Below are 17,500 nucleotides of genomic sequence, written 5' to 3' on the forward strand. Positions count from 1 at the left end.
TCAAGGTGAAGTCTGCAATTTTAGTTTTTGGTCAGAGGATTATAGAAGCACTAACAATGCACAATACACCTTCAGAAACTTTACCCCCAATGCTTCTGCCTTATTAGTATATTTCATTCAACAAGCATTTTTTTCCTAAGCTAAAGAGAAGCTCTCTGTAAATGACAATGAAAGGAGAATCGAAAGACAGTATTTGCTGACACTTCCATTCCTAACTGTTGGCCCTAATTTCTACTCTGGGTTTTAGTTTCCCCATCTGGAAATTAAGGTTAAAAAGATTCAACACCATCTACTTCACAAAATGATATTAGGAATTAACACATTTGGGTTCATAATCTCATTTAATATGTCACTTAAAGCATATAGCAATAGAATTTATCTCTGATCTCTAGAATGTTAACATAAAACAACACACAAAAAAAGAAACATACAAATATACCCTACTCTAAGTAACCTAAATGTATAGTAATGAATACTTCCAAATGTGATTGAGGGGAAAAACATTCTTTTTACTGAGTGAACATTGATTTAGGGTCCTTTTAAGAGCAGGGCTGCAGATAAAATGATGAGTAAGAGGCTCATTGCTCACAATCTGTTACAGAAGGAGTGATCAGAGGATTCTTGTTGTTACTGATGAGTTCTGCTTGTGCATGGAAACATGTGAATGAATTCCCATAAGCCTATTTCATATCTTGCTTTCTAGAAACACACCTATGGTAAGAGAGCAGCTGTAGCTGCATTTGATCCTAAGCTATGTTACAGACAGGTCGGACTGTTACTATAGGCATGGAGCTGCTAACACTTTTTAAATATGTGTTCAAAATTCCATATTTTCTTTGTCACAAAGCCATAAAATGTTGGCTTTCACACCGCTAGAACTGAAGAAAAACAGAATATCACCTGATGGCTAATGTGGCATATCTTTGACCCTTAATAGATTGTAGGAGAGAATCTATATGTGCCTTTCTTCTGGTGATGTTTCTGCGCAATTTAAGTATACTTAAGGTATATTTTAGGTCAGTCAACAAGTACAGATCAATAGTGTGCTCAGTATTTTACCCTTTGCCACTTTTCTCTGCGGAGACCAAAGTAGCCATCCAGCAGAGGGAGCCTGAGCCAGTTAACAGATTTGTATGTTTGTTTTAGACTGAATTACTTGAATCCTGTGAGCAGCACATTCACATGCCCTCATGCTCACAAGAAAGCAAAGCCACAGCCCCTCTAATTTGTGTTCTGCTAATAGAGATATGAATCCATTTTGAGAAAATGGGGAAAATATAATTGTTTAAACATGTTTCTTTTGTTCCATTCAATAAAATAGATCAAAGTGTTGACTTTAAAATCAGAAAAGTCTAAGTCATATCAACAATACCTTAGCCCATATTCTTACATGAAAGTTGTATGTTTTTATTCTGAAAATTCAAAACCTCTGGTTAATTTTCTTCTTTTAACATTCCAGTAAGGCTAATTGAATGACCTGTGATGGAGAAGTTAAAAAATATCATCAAAAGATCATGAATTTATACAATGTTATCAGAAAAGTCCTGTTCATATTGCTGTTCAAACCAAATGTACTGTTTAAAGTTTTACTGAGAGATTTGATATCTCACCAATTTCTTTCAGGTCTCCATTCTTTTGTTGACATTAATGCTTGTTTTCGCAAGCTTTGGAGTTCAGCTTTTTGCTGGAAAACTGGCAAAGTGCAATGACCCCAACATTATTAGAAGGGTAAGATACTCCTTTCTATCTTTTGGAATAAAAATTAAGGTAGTTTACCATCCCTTGGTAAGCATGTGCTGAGGTGACTTTGACAGCCCCCTGACAAAACTCTTAAGAATTCTCTTCCCATGAACTCCTTTGGCTTAAAGCATGTAGTATGTCTTTTCCGGCTAACAAAGCTTTGTAAGATTAAAAGCACATTTCAGGGAATTCTACTCTTCCCTCCTATTCCAGTGTCAATCTACTGTTGTCATCTTCTGCATAGTCACCCAAGATTCCAGATGTTGAATCTCAGAAACTTTTCCTTTGAGTCTTCCTGAACTTAATCCTGCTTCTGTTGTCACATGACACTCATATCAACAAATAGCCTCCCCACCCAAAAGCATGAAAGGCAAAGTCTGACTTTCACGTCCCCTGTATAACACTTCTCCACTCCAGCATTCTCCCCATTAGGAAGTCAAGGCCTTACATCAGCTCTTATTTGCCCAGAATTAAGACAACTAACAAAGACCAGAGCTTGAATACTTTGCTAATGCTTGTTCCTTCAGTCAATGTCAGTAAGAGAAAGCTAAATGCTGGAACAACCCCGATATTTCAGTAGCTGAACGTAATGAAATGAATATATTGCATCTTGGGTAAATTGGACAGCTCTCCTCCAAATGACCTTTCCGGCATTCAAGTTCCTTCTGTTTTGTGTCCCCACCCTTTGCTGTTTTCAAGTCTTCTTCATTTAGCTGGCTCGTATGAACAAAGAACCATCTCTGCCTGAGAAGGCTGAGCTCAGAAGCAGCACACCTCACTTCAACCCATGTTCCACTGGGAAGAGCACAGCCTCACCAGACTGGAAGGAGGCCTGCGATATGTAGCTTAGTGGTGTCTTCTGTGGGGAAAAAGGGACAGAGTTTGGTTAATAATTGCCAGTTTCTGCTACACCACCCAGTGCCTCAATCTTTTAAGGAGTCTTCCCAAAATTATGAGTAGACTAATGAAGTGAACCAAGTACTGCTAATGTATAAACTAGCAAAAGTATGTACTCATTCATACAAGTAAAATAATGCCCGTGTCCATTAAAATGCATGTTTCCGAAGGATTAATAGAGTTGAATTACAATAGGTATTTCCAGAAACTATGATTATCTAATATAGAGTTTATATCAGTTTGAAAAGTCCTCTAATTATGAAAATTATTAGCTGTCTAATTGGAATAAAATACAGATAACATCTTTGTGCGGTCAATATTCATTATGGAGTATATTCATAATGAGGATTTCAGGAAGCGGCAGGACAGAAGAGACATACTTAAGCTGGGCAGACCTTATGTTGTTGCACAAGGCACACCTAAGTCACTGCTTCCTTTAGCTGCCCTCCACAGAGGATAAACCTGAGAAGAAATAACAAGGAACCTGCTATAAAGGTCATGATATACCAAATTAGCTAATGAAGGAAATCATACGGAACTGATTCATTAGTCCATAAGCTTGCATAAGGAAAGTAGGATTATTTTAAATCCACACTGAATAGAGGCCAAGAAGAGAATAACAGCATTTCAGGATGAAGCCTACTGGGAACCTTGATGACTCAGTATATTAATAATAGCCTAAGTGCAGTGTGATTTTATGTTATCTACTCTTCCCCAGTCCAAGCTGAAGATTGATGCTTACTTGGATAGGAGACAGAGAGCTCACAATGGATGGACAAACACTCAGATATCATGGTGCATTTATCCTCTTTCTCAGAGCAATGAGGCCTCAGCAGTAGGCTCATAAGAAAGCCTAAGAAAACTTAGCCATCATAGAGAGCAGAATGATAGAAAGGAAATTGGTGTGGTGAGATGTGGTCTGTGTCCTTACATTGGGACAGGTTTTTTCCTAGTCCTGACATAGGAGGCCAAGGCCAAGGAGACCAGGTGGATGAAAGGAACTGCAGGTGTACCTCGGAACTTCAGTCTATCTTTCTAAAAGAAGGGAAAGGGGAAACTAGATACCCCAATATTTGGATCACATAGCTAATGTTTAAAGATAACATAGCTTTGAGCTGTTAGTGCTGTGTTTTCCAGTTGAGAGAATGGGTTAGTTTCTTGATGTCTGTCTGAGCACTTCCTCCCTCAGTACCTTTTTCTTAAAACTTGAAATATTGACACCACTTTAGGTAGAGATATGGAGCCCAGAACTTAGTCACCAAAGCCCTGTAATCAAATTCTGAGAATACCTTTTGACGGTTAAGTTATTAAATATCAGTTATGTACAAAGCACCATGATTGGTGAAATGAGGGCTGGAAAAATGTGTAAGTCACTGCCCCTGCTTTGCAGCATTTTTTGCCCAATGAGAATGTGTGTTTCATGTGTAATCCACGTAACATAAAGTCATAATTTAAAAGAGCACATGAGAAGTGAAAGTAATGTAAGTAGTACTTCCACCTGGGGCCGCTGTGCTGAGAAGGCTTTAAGGAGGAGAGAGCATTCTAGCAGGAAAGAGCCTTCCAAACAGAGGAGGCAAAATGAAGAAAGCAGGTATGGTGACTTGTTCTAATCATTTAATCCCTCTGAACCTATTTGCTCCTATATAGCACTTCTCACACAGTGATATTATAAAGATTAAATTAGTTAATTTATGTAAAGAACCTAACCCACCCATTCACTTCCCTCCCATGCCAAAATGAACTGAAAAACAGGCCAGAAATGTACTTTAGGAAGATATCCTCAGAGACCTAGAATGCCGGTCTAAGGGGGTCAGAATTTCCTTGATGAGAAATGAGAAGTCATCAAAGGTTTATAGGCAGAGGAATCAGACAACGGTTGGTGCTTGCAAAGTGCAAGGGGAGCAGGGAGCAGGGAGTAGGACATCCCCTGAGGGCTCCCAGTACATGATAGGGGACAAGCTGGGCTGAGGGACCCCCCCCCTCCAGTGCACAAATTTTTGTGCACCGGGCCTCTAGTTAGAAATAATGCTATCTCTATATATAAAAGCCTAAGCAACCAGTCGACCAGCCAGTAACTGTAACACACAATGACCACCAGGGGGCAGATGCTCAACACACAGGCATGGAGACATGGAACAAACTGATGAATCTTAGAGGGAAGGGGGTAGGGGGGAGGGCAGGGAAAGATTAACCAAAGATCTTATATGCATACTAGAGGCCTGGTGCAGATTCGTGCACCGGTGGGGTCCCTCAGCCCGACCTGTGGGGATTGGGCCAAAACCGTCTCTCCAACATCCCCTGAGGGGTCCTGGATTGCGAGAGGGCACAGGCCAGGCCAAGGGACCCCACTGGTGCATGAATCCATGCACTGGACCTCTAGTTTATAATAATAGTGATATAAGCATTCATGTATAAATTTCGGTGTGTATGTTTGTTGTTGTTGTTGTTTTTTCATTTCTCTTAAATACATAGATACCTAGAAGTAGAATTTCTAGGTTTTAGGTAACCCTTTGTTTGGTCATTTGAGAAACTGCCACACTATTTTCTAAAGTGGCTGCACCATTTTGCATCCCCACCAGCAGTATAGGAAGGTTCTAGTATGAGGATTTCAATTCTGCAAATCTTTGTCAAAGCTTGTTGTTAATTGTTTTAATGATAGCCTTCTGAGCAGGTCTTAGTGATATCTCACTGTGGTTTTGATTTTCATTTACTTGATGGCTAATGATGCTGATCATTCTTTCCATGTGCTTACTGCCATTTATACATCTTCCTTGGAGGAATGTTAAATCATATCTTTTGTCCGTTTACTAATGTTTTCAGCATCAACTTTCACCACTCATCCCTGTAGTCTTTGTTACTATTTGTGATTAGCTGTCCATATCACTTTTGTCAAATAAAGATCTTTGTGACTCTATGTAAAATGTATTTCTTATTTTTTATCTTTTCTGAATTCCTCTTCTGACCAAGTTTCCTCCTTCATCTCTCTCTCTCTTTTTTCTATTTTAGGAAGATTGCAATGGCATATTCAGAATTAATGTAAGTGTGTCCAAGAACTTAAATTTAAAATTAAGACCTGGAGAGAAAAAACCTGGATTTTGGGTGCCCCGTGTTTGGTAAGATATTAGGAAAAAAAAAATCCTTAAGAAAGCTATATTTGTCAACATAAGATTTTAAATCAGTACAATATGGTATGAAACTAAGAGTAACTCAGATAGAGATATGAAAGTGCTTCCAAGGAAAAGCACTGAATTACAACAGGATATAAAATTACCGTAAATATGAGAGCAAGTTGTACCCTGAGTCCCACGTTGCTTCATGAAACTAGTAAAATATCACTACAGTATTTTTCCAATATTTTAAAAGTTTGTATCTGGATTCACATGGCTTCCAAATTTTTGAGATTAATTTTTTTCAATCAAATTTTTAGTCAAATTTTAATTTTTAAAATTAATTTAAATTTTTTTAAAATTTTAATCAAATTAAAACTAAACTCACCTGAATGTATATCTTTAAGGGCAGATCTGATGTCCTCATAGTGGTTGTAAAGAAGCCTACTTAATCATAAAGCTATTTCAGTTTCAAAGCCCATTGATAGTGAAGGATTTTCATCATTGAAACACTAGATAGGAATAATCAGTAACACAATTGATTATATCTAACTCTTTAAAATTTGTCTTTCTTGAAAATGAGTTTTCAAAGCATTTATATTAAAGATGGAAGAACCTAGTACCCTCTTTCTCATCCATTTTACTGAAGACCATGAATAAAATATCTCAGTCTGCTTCATGGATGAACTAAGTGTTCTATCAACTGCATTTGTCCTTTAAATTGTTACCTGTGTGTTTTTTTCTTTCATTTTACCTTTTAGAATAATGAGTGAAGAATAGCAACTACTTTGCTTTTGTCACAATCGACTAAATGTCAAACTCTTTAAAAGGAATAGCATTTCACCCATTTGTACCCCTAGGACTTATAGTTACAGCTTTGGCATTTCTCTAAAATGAAATTCACTTTTATAAGCAATGCAATGTATATTGGGTTGTTTTTTTAATACCAAAGATTTATTTAAAAATAAATTAATTTTGGATTTGTGGCTATATATCCATAGGACTATCCTTATCCCAGTGCTAACTAGAAAGTCAGTCTCATTTACATTAAAATAAAAAATTAAGGAAGCATAAAACATTTATTTTTTGTGAGGTGAAAACTCATTATTATACCATAAATAATTTATTTAAATAAGTACATCAAATGGGATTTTTTTTCGTACTGTTTTGGAATTTTGGCTAAAGCCTTGAAGCTGAGGTTAATAGGAGATAAATTATTATTATATTCTAAAGAGAGCCACTAGGCAATCCCAGCAGAATTTACTACAATTTATCCACCTCCATCACCCAGGTCATGCAAAACAAAACACTGCACTCATAGATGACCTCATGAAGTGGATGAACTCAGTGGAGTGTTATGGCATCTCTCCTCCCTTTATTGTGGAATAAGGTGCTTCCCACCTCAGCCAAGTCAAGTACCCAGGAGGGCTAGCTGATATCACAGATTGGCAAGGCTTTGTGGTCAAGTAGCTCTTCACTATCTGGCAGGTCAGGGTTATATGATGTTCCCAGAGGTCTGAGTCATCACTACTTAGGCTGCCTAATCTGAACTGTCCTGATGGATCCCTACTGCAAAGGGCTAACTGCTGGGGAGCAGGTCCCCTATTGGAAGAGGCTGTTCATGTGTTTCTAGGAGTGGGAGCTGAAAATCAGATTACCTTCGCAGCAAGAATGGTGCAATGGGGCTTCCTCATTTGGGAGTGTTTAAAAGTATAGTGTTCTAATAGAAAACTTGAGACATAGTAAGGACAACAGATCAAGAGACAATCAATTACCATTGAAAAGATAGCTAGTTGCTCATAGCTCCCAAGAGGAAGGGCCAAGCCATACCACGGAGCCATACAGGGAAGCACTAGGGTTGGTCACAAGGCAGAAGGAAAGACGCTGTGGGAAAGAGCCTTTTTTCTGGTTTCCCTGGGAAAGAAGGTGAGGCAGGGCAGTCAGGCTTAGGATTGGCTAGTTTGATCATTTCAATGGGCTCTGGGGCATAGGGACTGCCCTCATGATCTGGTACCTGGGCCCTGGTGTGATTAGGGCTGGTCTATAGTGGTCCGGAGTGTGAAAGCCTAATAACAGAGGAGGTTGAGGTATGGACTCTTGACTGACTAGTTTGTATTTGAAAAGCACACCCTAGAAAGCACTCCTCCCAAGGTTGGGCAGAGGGTGATGCGGGAGGCAGGATGACTCGGCGTTTTATCAGGTTGTCCAAAACAAAGTGTGTCCTGCATTTGTATGTAGGGCAGATGGTCAAGTTTACAGGAGCTAGAAGCATGGTTAATATACAGAGTTCCTGAGGAACACACAAATGCACTCCATAAAGAATAACAGCTGCTGTGACAAGAGCGCCAATGGCCAGAGTACAGGAGCATAAAATGCACAGCCTCTCACTCCATTTTTCTAACTCCAGTCTTATAAGAACCAGATGGCAACCTGAAGAGGAGGAGTGAATCAGAGTAGCCAACGCTCTTCTTCCCTCCTCAAACCACTGATCAGGCTGAGCTGCTGAGAATGGGATCCTTGCACAGGGTTAAGACAGGCAAGGTTGGCTGTAAAACGGAGTGGACTTTTTAGAATGAGACTGATCTAAAAATCATTGACATCTCCCCAAGATGTCAGGAAGGGAGCTAGGACGTACTATACAGCAGTATTGGGAGAAAAGTAAAGTTTTTTCCAGTTGTACCCTATGTTATTCAACTTTGTTTCATAAAATCATCTACTTATGATTTTTAAAGTCAGAGTTAATTGAAATATAATGTCTTATGTAACTTATTAGGGGTTTCAAGTTCAATGACACTTTAAAAACTTAAATGGATAAAGAGGTATCATTTAAACATCATCACAATAGCTTTAGTCCATTTGTTCAGAAAATTGTGACTTGGATTAATTTTAGGGACACGTAAATCTTCCATCAAATAAATGTTTAATTTTTATATTTTCCTTCTTAGTAAGCTCATCAAAAATTAGCAGTTGAAAATTTTGTAATTTTATATTGGCTAATTTATGATTAAGAAAATAACTTTTATCTGGGAATTGGCCTAGAGCAGTGGTCAGCAAACTCATTAGTCAACAGAGCCAAATATCAACAGTACAACGATTGAAATTTCTTTTGAGAGCCAAATTTTTTAAACTTACACTATATAGGTAGGTACATTGTTATTAACTTAATTAGGGTACTCCTAAGGCTTAAGAAGAGCCACAGTCAAGGGGCCAAAGAGCCGCATGTGGCTCGCGAGCCGCAGTTTCCGACCACGGGCCTAGAGGAATGCTTTGATAATTATAATTAGGACATCAATATGCACTATCTAATTCAGGAGATAGTCTGGTTTTTGTATTTTCTCTTCAGATGAATACATTAATTTGCTTTGGAACCACTCAGACTTGTTGAGATAAAGATTACCTTGCTAAAAAGGATTAAACATACCATGTAACTATTGTGTGTTTTGTTTTCAGCAGAAGTCTTTGATATAGGAAAATGTAATTTATGAGAGAAAAATCAACAAAGTACTCAGTTTCATAATAAGGGCATTTATTGAGTGCTTACTATTCACCACCAGGTATTATGCTGTCACTGGGGACAAGCTATGGCCCCTGACCCCCAGGAGCTTGAAGTCTAGTGGAGAACAGAAAAGGAAATTACAAGTAATTTATTATAATATGCTAAGGGCTTTGGTACTACATAAATAATCCCCTAAGCTCACTTGAAGCTCACCTGAAAGCTTACCTCTAGGTAATTTTAAGTTACACTGTCATACAGAAGATCAAATTTTCGTAGAATCCATATGGCACAAACAATTTGGGAACATCCTTTAAGAAAAAGAGTATAAAAATACCTTATTCTTGTAAGTTTAATAAAAACATAGGACCATCCCTGGTGGTCTAGTGGTTAGGATTCGGCGCTCTCACCGCCGCGGCCCAGGTTAAAAAAAAACACAAAAACATAGGACCATGTGAACTCACTGCTGGGCCCCTTCCAGAATATTGGAAGATACCTGTCCAGGGAAAGGCCGGAGGTGTAAGTTTCTGCAGCTTGCTGGTATATTGGCCAGGATAGGATACAGTAGGCAAAGGGTGCAGTGGCACACACAGGAGAGGCACCTTACCCAACTATGACCAGACCAGGGCGAAGGACCCAGAGGAGAAGACACTGAGTTAACTTTTGAAGGACAAATAGGTATTAGGCAGCTGAAAAGAGGCAGAGTCATGGGCAGGTGAGTGGGAGGGGCTCGGCGGAGGTAAGGTGTTGCAAACTGAGGAAACCCAAATTACTATGGCCAAAGTGCAAGGCAAACAAATAAATAAATAAAGCAGTGTATTCTACAAAGTACAAAAAGGTTCTGATTTTTTAGACTAGATCGCAGAGTAGTAAGACATAGGGGGCCATTTTGGATAAGGTCATCCCCTGTATTTTCACATCTAAGGGTAGAGGCTAAGTTTCTTCCTCCGTGGTGCCCCATCTTCCCAGAGAAGGGAAACTCTCCTTATCATCATCTTGGGGACATTGGCGCACTTTTCATTGGAAGGTAAAAGACTGACCAAGTTGTGAGGTCAGAACCAATGTCTTAGTTTTCTGAATTAGATAATAAGATTATAATCTTTAAAAGTTAACCAGAAAAGATGATATTTAAACAGCCTTTCAAATCAAGGAAGAGCTACAGGTAAAATGACAGTAATGGATGAAGACTGGGATTTATTGAAGTCCTCTGTGGTTGTAGGTTTAATCTTTCCAATTTTAAATACATGAACAAAGCATATACAAATATTTTATATGATGAAAGCTGAAAAATACTTATTTTTCTTTTAAATGCGATCTATTCTTCCAACTATTTAAGTCTATGATCTTCTGTTTTCTTTTTCTTGGTTTAGCCTGAAAGTGTATTTTTAACATACTCTACTTTTAAAAGTAGTTTTGATTGCTGCAAATTCAGCTAAAAACAAAAACTTTACAGAGGAAAGCGGGTGGAGGAGGAAGAAGAAGGTAAAGGAGGGATAAATGGTGGTAGAGGACACTTGACTTGGGGGATAAACACACAATACAGTGTACAGATGATGGGTTGTAGAATTGTGTACCTGAAACCTGTATAATTTCATTAACCAATGTCAGCCCAATAAATTCAACTAATAAATAAATAAACAAACAAGTAAGTATATATCACTGTGTGGGGTGGATGGATGAGGAAGAAAGTTTAACATCAGATCTGAGAGCTGGCTCAGTTGGTTTAAAAAAATCTTTGAGAAAATGGTGGCACCTGTAGAATCCTTATAGTTTCTGTCTTCTGTAAAATATATTCCATTTCATTGAAACTCCCAAAGGAAAAGTTGTTGGAAAAATCCAAGAGAACATGCTTATAACTTCATACTAAAAAATCTAAATCAGAATCCTAGAATATGAATTTGTGAGTAGTGCTTTTGCACTATGTAGAAAACATTTTCTACCAAATAGCCTTAAACCTTTAGGAGCAAGTCAGTTTCAGTTTTACATTTTCTTACTAGATCCCCATCAAAAAGAACTTATAAGGATACATCCCATGATTGTTCTGTGGCTTTAAAAAAATGGTGGTACAAAAATGCTAAACCAGATTGCCCCCAAGTGAATTACCTTTTGTGAGGGTTACATTTTGACAAATGAACTAGCAGGGGGGAAAAATATCAAAATATAGTTCAGATAAGCTTCAGTAGGCCTACTCTCTTTAATAATCCTGAGCTCAATTCTCCATCAAATTCAAGAAACATAGTGATAGTCCTAATTTTTCAGTGTGTGGTTGTCTAAATCTTTAACTACTTAAAATAGCCTCTAGTAAGGGGGAAATAGAAAAAACTCTTCAATCTTCTATGAGCAACAAAAATGGTAGCTCAGACCTGTAATGACTAAGGGAAATGTCAGAGTGGAAAAGATCACTTTTGTAACTGTGAAGAAAAAAAATGTCAAAAAAATAAGAAATAAGACATCCTCTCCCCCTGAAAAATGAGGCCACAATGTTTTAGTAATCGGGAATGTGCTGTGGGTGTAGCAACATACTGTGCACTGAGAACACAGGAAGTATCCATTGAGAACATCAGCGTTTGTGAGAGAGAAAAAAATGCAACTGGGAGAGAGTGATCTGGAAACAACGGCTATGAGCAAACACATCATGTCTTCTCAGTGATCTCTCACTACTTCACAGTGTGATGATGTTTCACATGAGGACACAGAATGAAATAAAGTGGCCAAATTCTACTCTTTTGACATTTTCTGTACTAACAGGGGGAATTTTAATGTATGCCATTAGAAAGATTTCCAATTAAAAACCAGTTTCAAAATTCTTACCCAGACTCCAATGCCCCTTTGAGAATCTCCTATACAGTTTCTAACTAGAACGTGTATTCTAGTCCTCAGTATAATCAGGACAAGCCGGAAACATTTGCAGATCCTCTCGAGCTAGAACTCAAAGTTGTATAGCATTTTGTTGTCTTCAACTGAGAGCACCCCATCATTACCTAATAATTAATTACACAATTAATCATCTACAACACACAGCATTATGATGTAGCAAAAGAATCCCATATAGCCCACCTTCCAAGTGCTAAACATCCCTCTGCACCCAAGATTGGAAAGAGCTACAAGTATTTGCCTTGGGGTGCTTCTTAGCGGAATTTCACAGAACATTCCTCTTTCTGATTTTCAGGGCGAATCCTCGGAACTTTAATTTCGACAATGTTGGAAACGCTATGCTGGCGTTGTTTGAAGTGCTCTCCTTGAAAGGCTGGGTGGAAGTGAGGGATGTTATTATTCATCGTGTGGGGCCGGTAAGCAAGCCCATGGAATCCTTTGAACACAAGCCTTTCAGCAGCTGCTTTCACTTGCTTTGATGAATAACCATATTTTTCATTTATACAGATGCATGGAATCTATATTCATGTTTTTGTATTCCTGGGTTGCATGATTGGACTGACCCTTTTTGTTGGAGTAGTTATTGCTAATTTCAATGAAAACAAGGTAAGAATTCTTGGTGTGAGTACCACAGAGTTTATTCTTTTCCGGCCACTCGCTTTAAGCTCTCTTTTTTTGCACACACAGCATGATGTCACATTAAACTGTAATGTGACTGGTGTAAATAATCTCTGTAACTATTTCACAAGCAACCTCGTTGCTGCCTTTCAGGCACATTATTTAAGGGCACAAACTCTCTTGCTAAATGTCCTCCTTTGGTGACAGTGTCATTCATTCATGACAACTGACAGGCGCATCTCCTATTGTTCAAATGGAAAGGATGTGCAACAAGTTATTCAAGTACAATAGCTGAAGCCGATGCAGGGATTGCAGGTAATACTGCTCTCACTAATGTGAATTAGATGCTTCTTAGTAACTCAGTAAGTGAGTTACTTCTAACACCACTTGTATTTTGATGGGATGGGGAGGAGGGCATGGTACAAGTTTTAAAATCTTAGTTCATAGGATAAAAAGAAGATTTTCTAATTTAATGTTAAAATCTTTGCATGCTGCCCTAGCTGGTTTTGCTCAGTGGATAGAGCATTGGCATGAGGACTGAAGGGTACTGAGTTTGATTCCGGTCAAAGTCACATGCCCAGGTTGCAGGCTCGATCCCAGTAGGGGGTGTGCAGGAGGCAGCCAATCAATGATTCTCTCTCATCATTGATGTTTCTATCTCTCTCTCTCCCTTCCTCTCTGAAATTAATAAAAATATATTTAAAATAAAAGTTTTGCATGCTTTATGAACTTAGGAAGCTGAGTTCATAACAGCTCGAATGATCAATAAAGAGCTCACAAATGGGAAAAGAGCAAGTGGCGTTTGCTGCCAAAAAACACATGAGTTTGAGGGGACACATTCTATGTCGTTCTTCTGGACATGGTTGACATGCCCCCTGTTGTGTCAAGGTCAGTCTTCTTATGTCTTAATAATTGAGACACATACAGTTTCTACGCACTTCCTATTCACTAAGGTTTAGATATGCTATTCTCATTTCCCCAACTCGGAAATGCACAGTTGAAGAGAAGACAGCATAAGATAAGGAGTAGAAAATGGGGCCAGAATTCAGAAGTAGTGCCAATTGCTGCAAGAGTCTGTGATTCTCCCAATTCAAGTGCATGAAAATGTCGACTGTCGTTCTGCGCTGAATGAAAAGCTAGATGTCACAGCACAGCTCCGTGCTGCGCTATGTCATTCACAGCGAGGACTGATTCGAACGCACTCACATCAGAGCTCTGGTGTGTGCAGCTACGCCTGGGACCGTATCACTCACGTCCACGCTCCACGTGTGAGATGCCAGTTAGTCAGCCAATTGGCGCCTTTGATGTGTGCCGAATGAGGATGTCATTCTGTTCAGACTTTCAAAGAGTGCAACTTAAAAATCACCCCTTTGGGTCCCAACACTACTCTACCCCACAGAAACCTGGAATTTTAGAGTAAGAAAGGATAGAGAACATATCGCCCAGCCCCCCTATTTAACACATTCATAAATGAGTTTCTTTCAGCCCTACCATGTGTTCAATTTAATTCCAAGCAGAAAGAGGAAGATGGGTCTTTTTAGATGCCTTTGAGGCATGTGATGGAGCAGACACTGGGAATTCCGGAATAGGAGCAGAAGCTAATCAGTCAATTAAGACAGTTTAAGCTCTGCTTGCTCAGAACACCATCCAAGGCCCTCTGAGCAGACACCTAATTTCAGAAGAATTAGGTCCTATGGCAGCTCACAATTCAGCAGCATAAATGAAATGACATAAAATTTTGAATTAACCGGAGACAGTGTAGTTCCTCAACTCAGAGAATGTGTGAAGCAAGCAGAATAACAGGCCTACTTCCAACACCAGTTGTATTTCTATTCTGAAGGAGGAAAGGAAAGTCTCTACCTGAGAAGGGGGAGCATGGAAGCTCAAATGTGTGCTTAGAGAAAGAGGCAAAGGAGAAGAAATCATATCACCAGACATTATAAACTTGAATAGTTAATAGGAAATATACATTTCTCAATTACAGATTTCTAAATTATGTGAACATTTTAGAAAAGATTTTTTTCTGCAAGTTTTGTCCATGGTAGCAGTTCAGCTGCTATGTAACAGGACTTATTCATTTATTATTCAACCAGAGGCCCGATGCACAAAATTCGTGCAAGGGACTCGGCCCTCACAGCTGAGGTGGCTTGCCTCGGTCTTCATCCGGAAGGTCGTCCAGAAGGATGTCCAGAAGGTTGTTTGGCTGTCCGGTCTAATTAGCATATTACGCTTTTATTATTATAGATCATTCAACAGACTTCTTTGAGCACTTACTAGGTGCCCCACTCTGCTTTTGAGCCTGAGAGCATAAGAAGCTAATCCATAAACACTGATCACATAAAGATTTCTGCCCTCATGGAGCTCACATTCTAATGGTTATACCTGAAAGTATATAAATAGATTTCCAAATGTATAGGCAACAGAGAGAACTAAAGATATGGGAGCCCTGGCCAGGAGTGATGGTCCATATACCAAAAGGTGGTGGGTTTGATTCCCAGTCAGGGTATGTACCTAGGTTGTGGGTTAGGGAGGCAACTGATCAATGTTTCTCTCTCAAGTCAATACTTCTCTCTATCTCCCTTCCTCTCTCTCTAAAATCAATAAAAGCATACCCTTGGGTGATGATTTAAAAAAAACGATATGGGAAATAAGGTAAGTTTTGCGGGCAAAGTTTTAACAATTCAGAATCATGCAATATTATGTCTTCCCTAGAAAATGAAACCCTGTTTAAAAAGTTCAAAATCTGTAACAATAATATATATGTATATATTTTTTTAATTTCCCTAGTATAAGACAATAAGTTTGATTAATACACTTAATTTAATAACAATGCACTTTTAGAGGTTATTACATTAATGATTAGAGTACAGGTTTCCAAAATATCTTGCTTTGTATAACAAAGAAATAATATGAATGCGTATAGCATCCCCAAAACAAATATTTATTTGCAGTTACTGAGAAAAATGGTTTAGCAAAAGTAATATCAGAGAAATTTAATTTAAAGCAAATATTATTAGAAATAAACAGTGTAATTAAATAATTTCAAAAGAAGTTAAATCCCCAGAAAAAATAAAGAACTCCTTAAAATATATGAAAATAAAATTAATTAGCCTTGGCTGGTGTGGCTCAGTTGGTTGAGCATCATCCCATGGACCACTGGTTCAATTCTCAATCAGGGCACATGTCTGGGTTGCAGGCATGATCCCCAGTAGTGGGCATGCAGGAGGCAGCCAACTGATGTTTCTCTTCCACATGGATATTTCCCTCTTTCTCTTCCACTCCCTTCTTCTCTCTCTAAAATCAATAAAAACATTTTATAAAATTAATCAAATTATTTTAAAAAGCTATAAAATCCAAAATTATGGTGAAATATATTAACATATTTTCTAAAAATTTCATAAATCAGCAGGAAAAAAGAAAGACTATATGAAATTTGACACAATAAAATTATGTGATCTACTGACATATAAAGAACCCTGACCCCCACAATTTTCAAGAACAAAAAGTATCCTCTACAAAGTCATAAAATAATAATTGTAAAAAAAAATTGATAATGTATAAAACAGGTTCTCTACCATAATAAAAAATATAGCAAAAAAAATCCCTCAGGGTTTGGAAATATTGAGACAACATTCTAAATAATTTATTAATTAGTAATATGGCAAATATTAAAATTAATGTTACAATAAAAATAACAGTAAAATTGAAGAATGTAGGAGGAAGGAAGTAATAAAGACATAGAAAAACAACTATAGAAAGGCTCAAGAGTGACAAAGCAGATTCTTTTAAAAAATTAAATGATAAACCTTTTGCAAGGTTCAGCATCAACAAAAATGTGGAAAATGAAAGTAAACAAGCTTATAGTTAGGAAAGCTATGCCAGTATTGTTACAGGGATAGAAAGTTAGACTTACAGGACAGAATAGAAAGCCCAGGAGATACCCATGTATATATGAAACAGAATTAGCACAACAAATCAGAGGAGATGAGAGCATCAATAAGTGAAACTGGAATAATTGTCTAGAATAAAATAAACTCTACCTCATAGCCTACTCAAAAATGAGCTCTAGGTGAATGAATGACCTAACTATGAATATAAACCATTTTTAAACCATGTAGAATTTATTTTTGACCTGGATTTCTTGACATTAACCACAAAGTGGAATTCATAAAAAAATTATAACTTAGATTACATTAAAATGAAAAGTTGTTGAATGATAAATGGCACGTTTTGTCTAAATGATAAAAACAAGACTTTAAAAAAAAAAAGAGCTAAGCCCTAGTCAGTTTGGCTCAGTGGATAGAGCCTGCAAACTGAAAGGTCCCAGGTTCAATTCCAGTCAAGGGCATGTACCTCAATTGCAGGCTTCTCCCGGGCCCGGGCCCTGATCGGGGCATGTGCAGGAGGCAACCAATTGATGTGTTTCTTTCACATCTATATTTCTCTCTGTCTTTCCGTCTCTCTTCCACTCTCTCTAAAATTCAACAGAAAAATATCCTCAGGTGAGGATTTAAAAAAAAAAAGAGCAAAGACTAAGAGAAAATATTTACAACTCAAATAACTACAAAAAGTATCCAGAATATATTGAGAATGTCTACAAAACATCAAAAAGTAAATATATAAAAATGAGCAAAGAATACGAACAGGCGATTTCCAAAGGAAGAAACAGGAATCACCACTTATACAAATAAAAAATGCTTCATCTCATTAATGTTCAAACTAGATACATTCACACACACATCAAATGACCAAACTAAAATGTCTGATAATG

At 37.9% G+C, this 17,500-nt stretch overlaps 1 protein-coding gene across 4 annotated transcripts in view; it reads left to right on the forward strand.

Annotated features, from left to right (window-relative positions):
• The window catches only part of NALCN (sodium leak channel, non selective), a 298,496-nt gene that overhangs the window by 253,877 nt on the left and 27,119 nt on the right, over positions 1-17,500 (forward strand). For all 4 annotated transcript variants that reach the window (XM_005858192.2, XM_005858191.2, XM_005858194.2 and 1 more), the window contains 4 exons: positions 1,624-1,728; positions 5,644-5,750; positions 12,407-12,527; positions 12,619-12,717. In XM_005858192.2, coding sequence (XP_005858254.1) covers positions 1,624-1,728; positions 5,644-5,750; positions 12,407-12,527; positions 12,619-12,717 — 432 coding nt within the window. The remainder of the gene's footprint in view (positions 1-1,623; positions 1,729-5,643; positions 5,751-12,406; positions 12,528-12,618; positions 12,718-17,500) is intronic.

This window comes from Myotis brandtii, unplaced genomic scaffold (genome assembly GCF_000412655.1).
Source record: "Myotis brandtii unplaced genomic scaffold, ASM41265v1 scaffold116, whole genome shotgun sequence".
Lineage (NCBI taxonomy): Eukaryota > Metazoa > Chordata > Mammalia > Chiroptera > Vespertilionidae > Myotis > Myotis brandtii.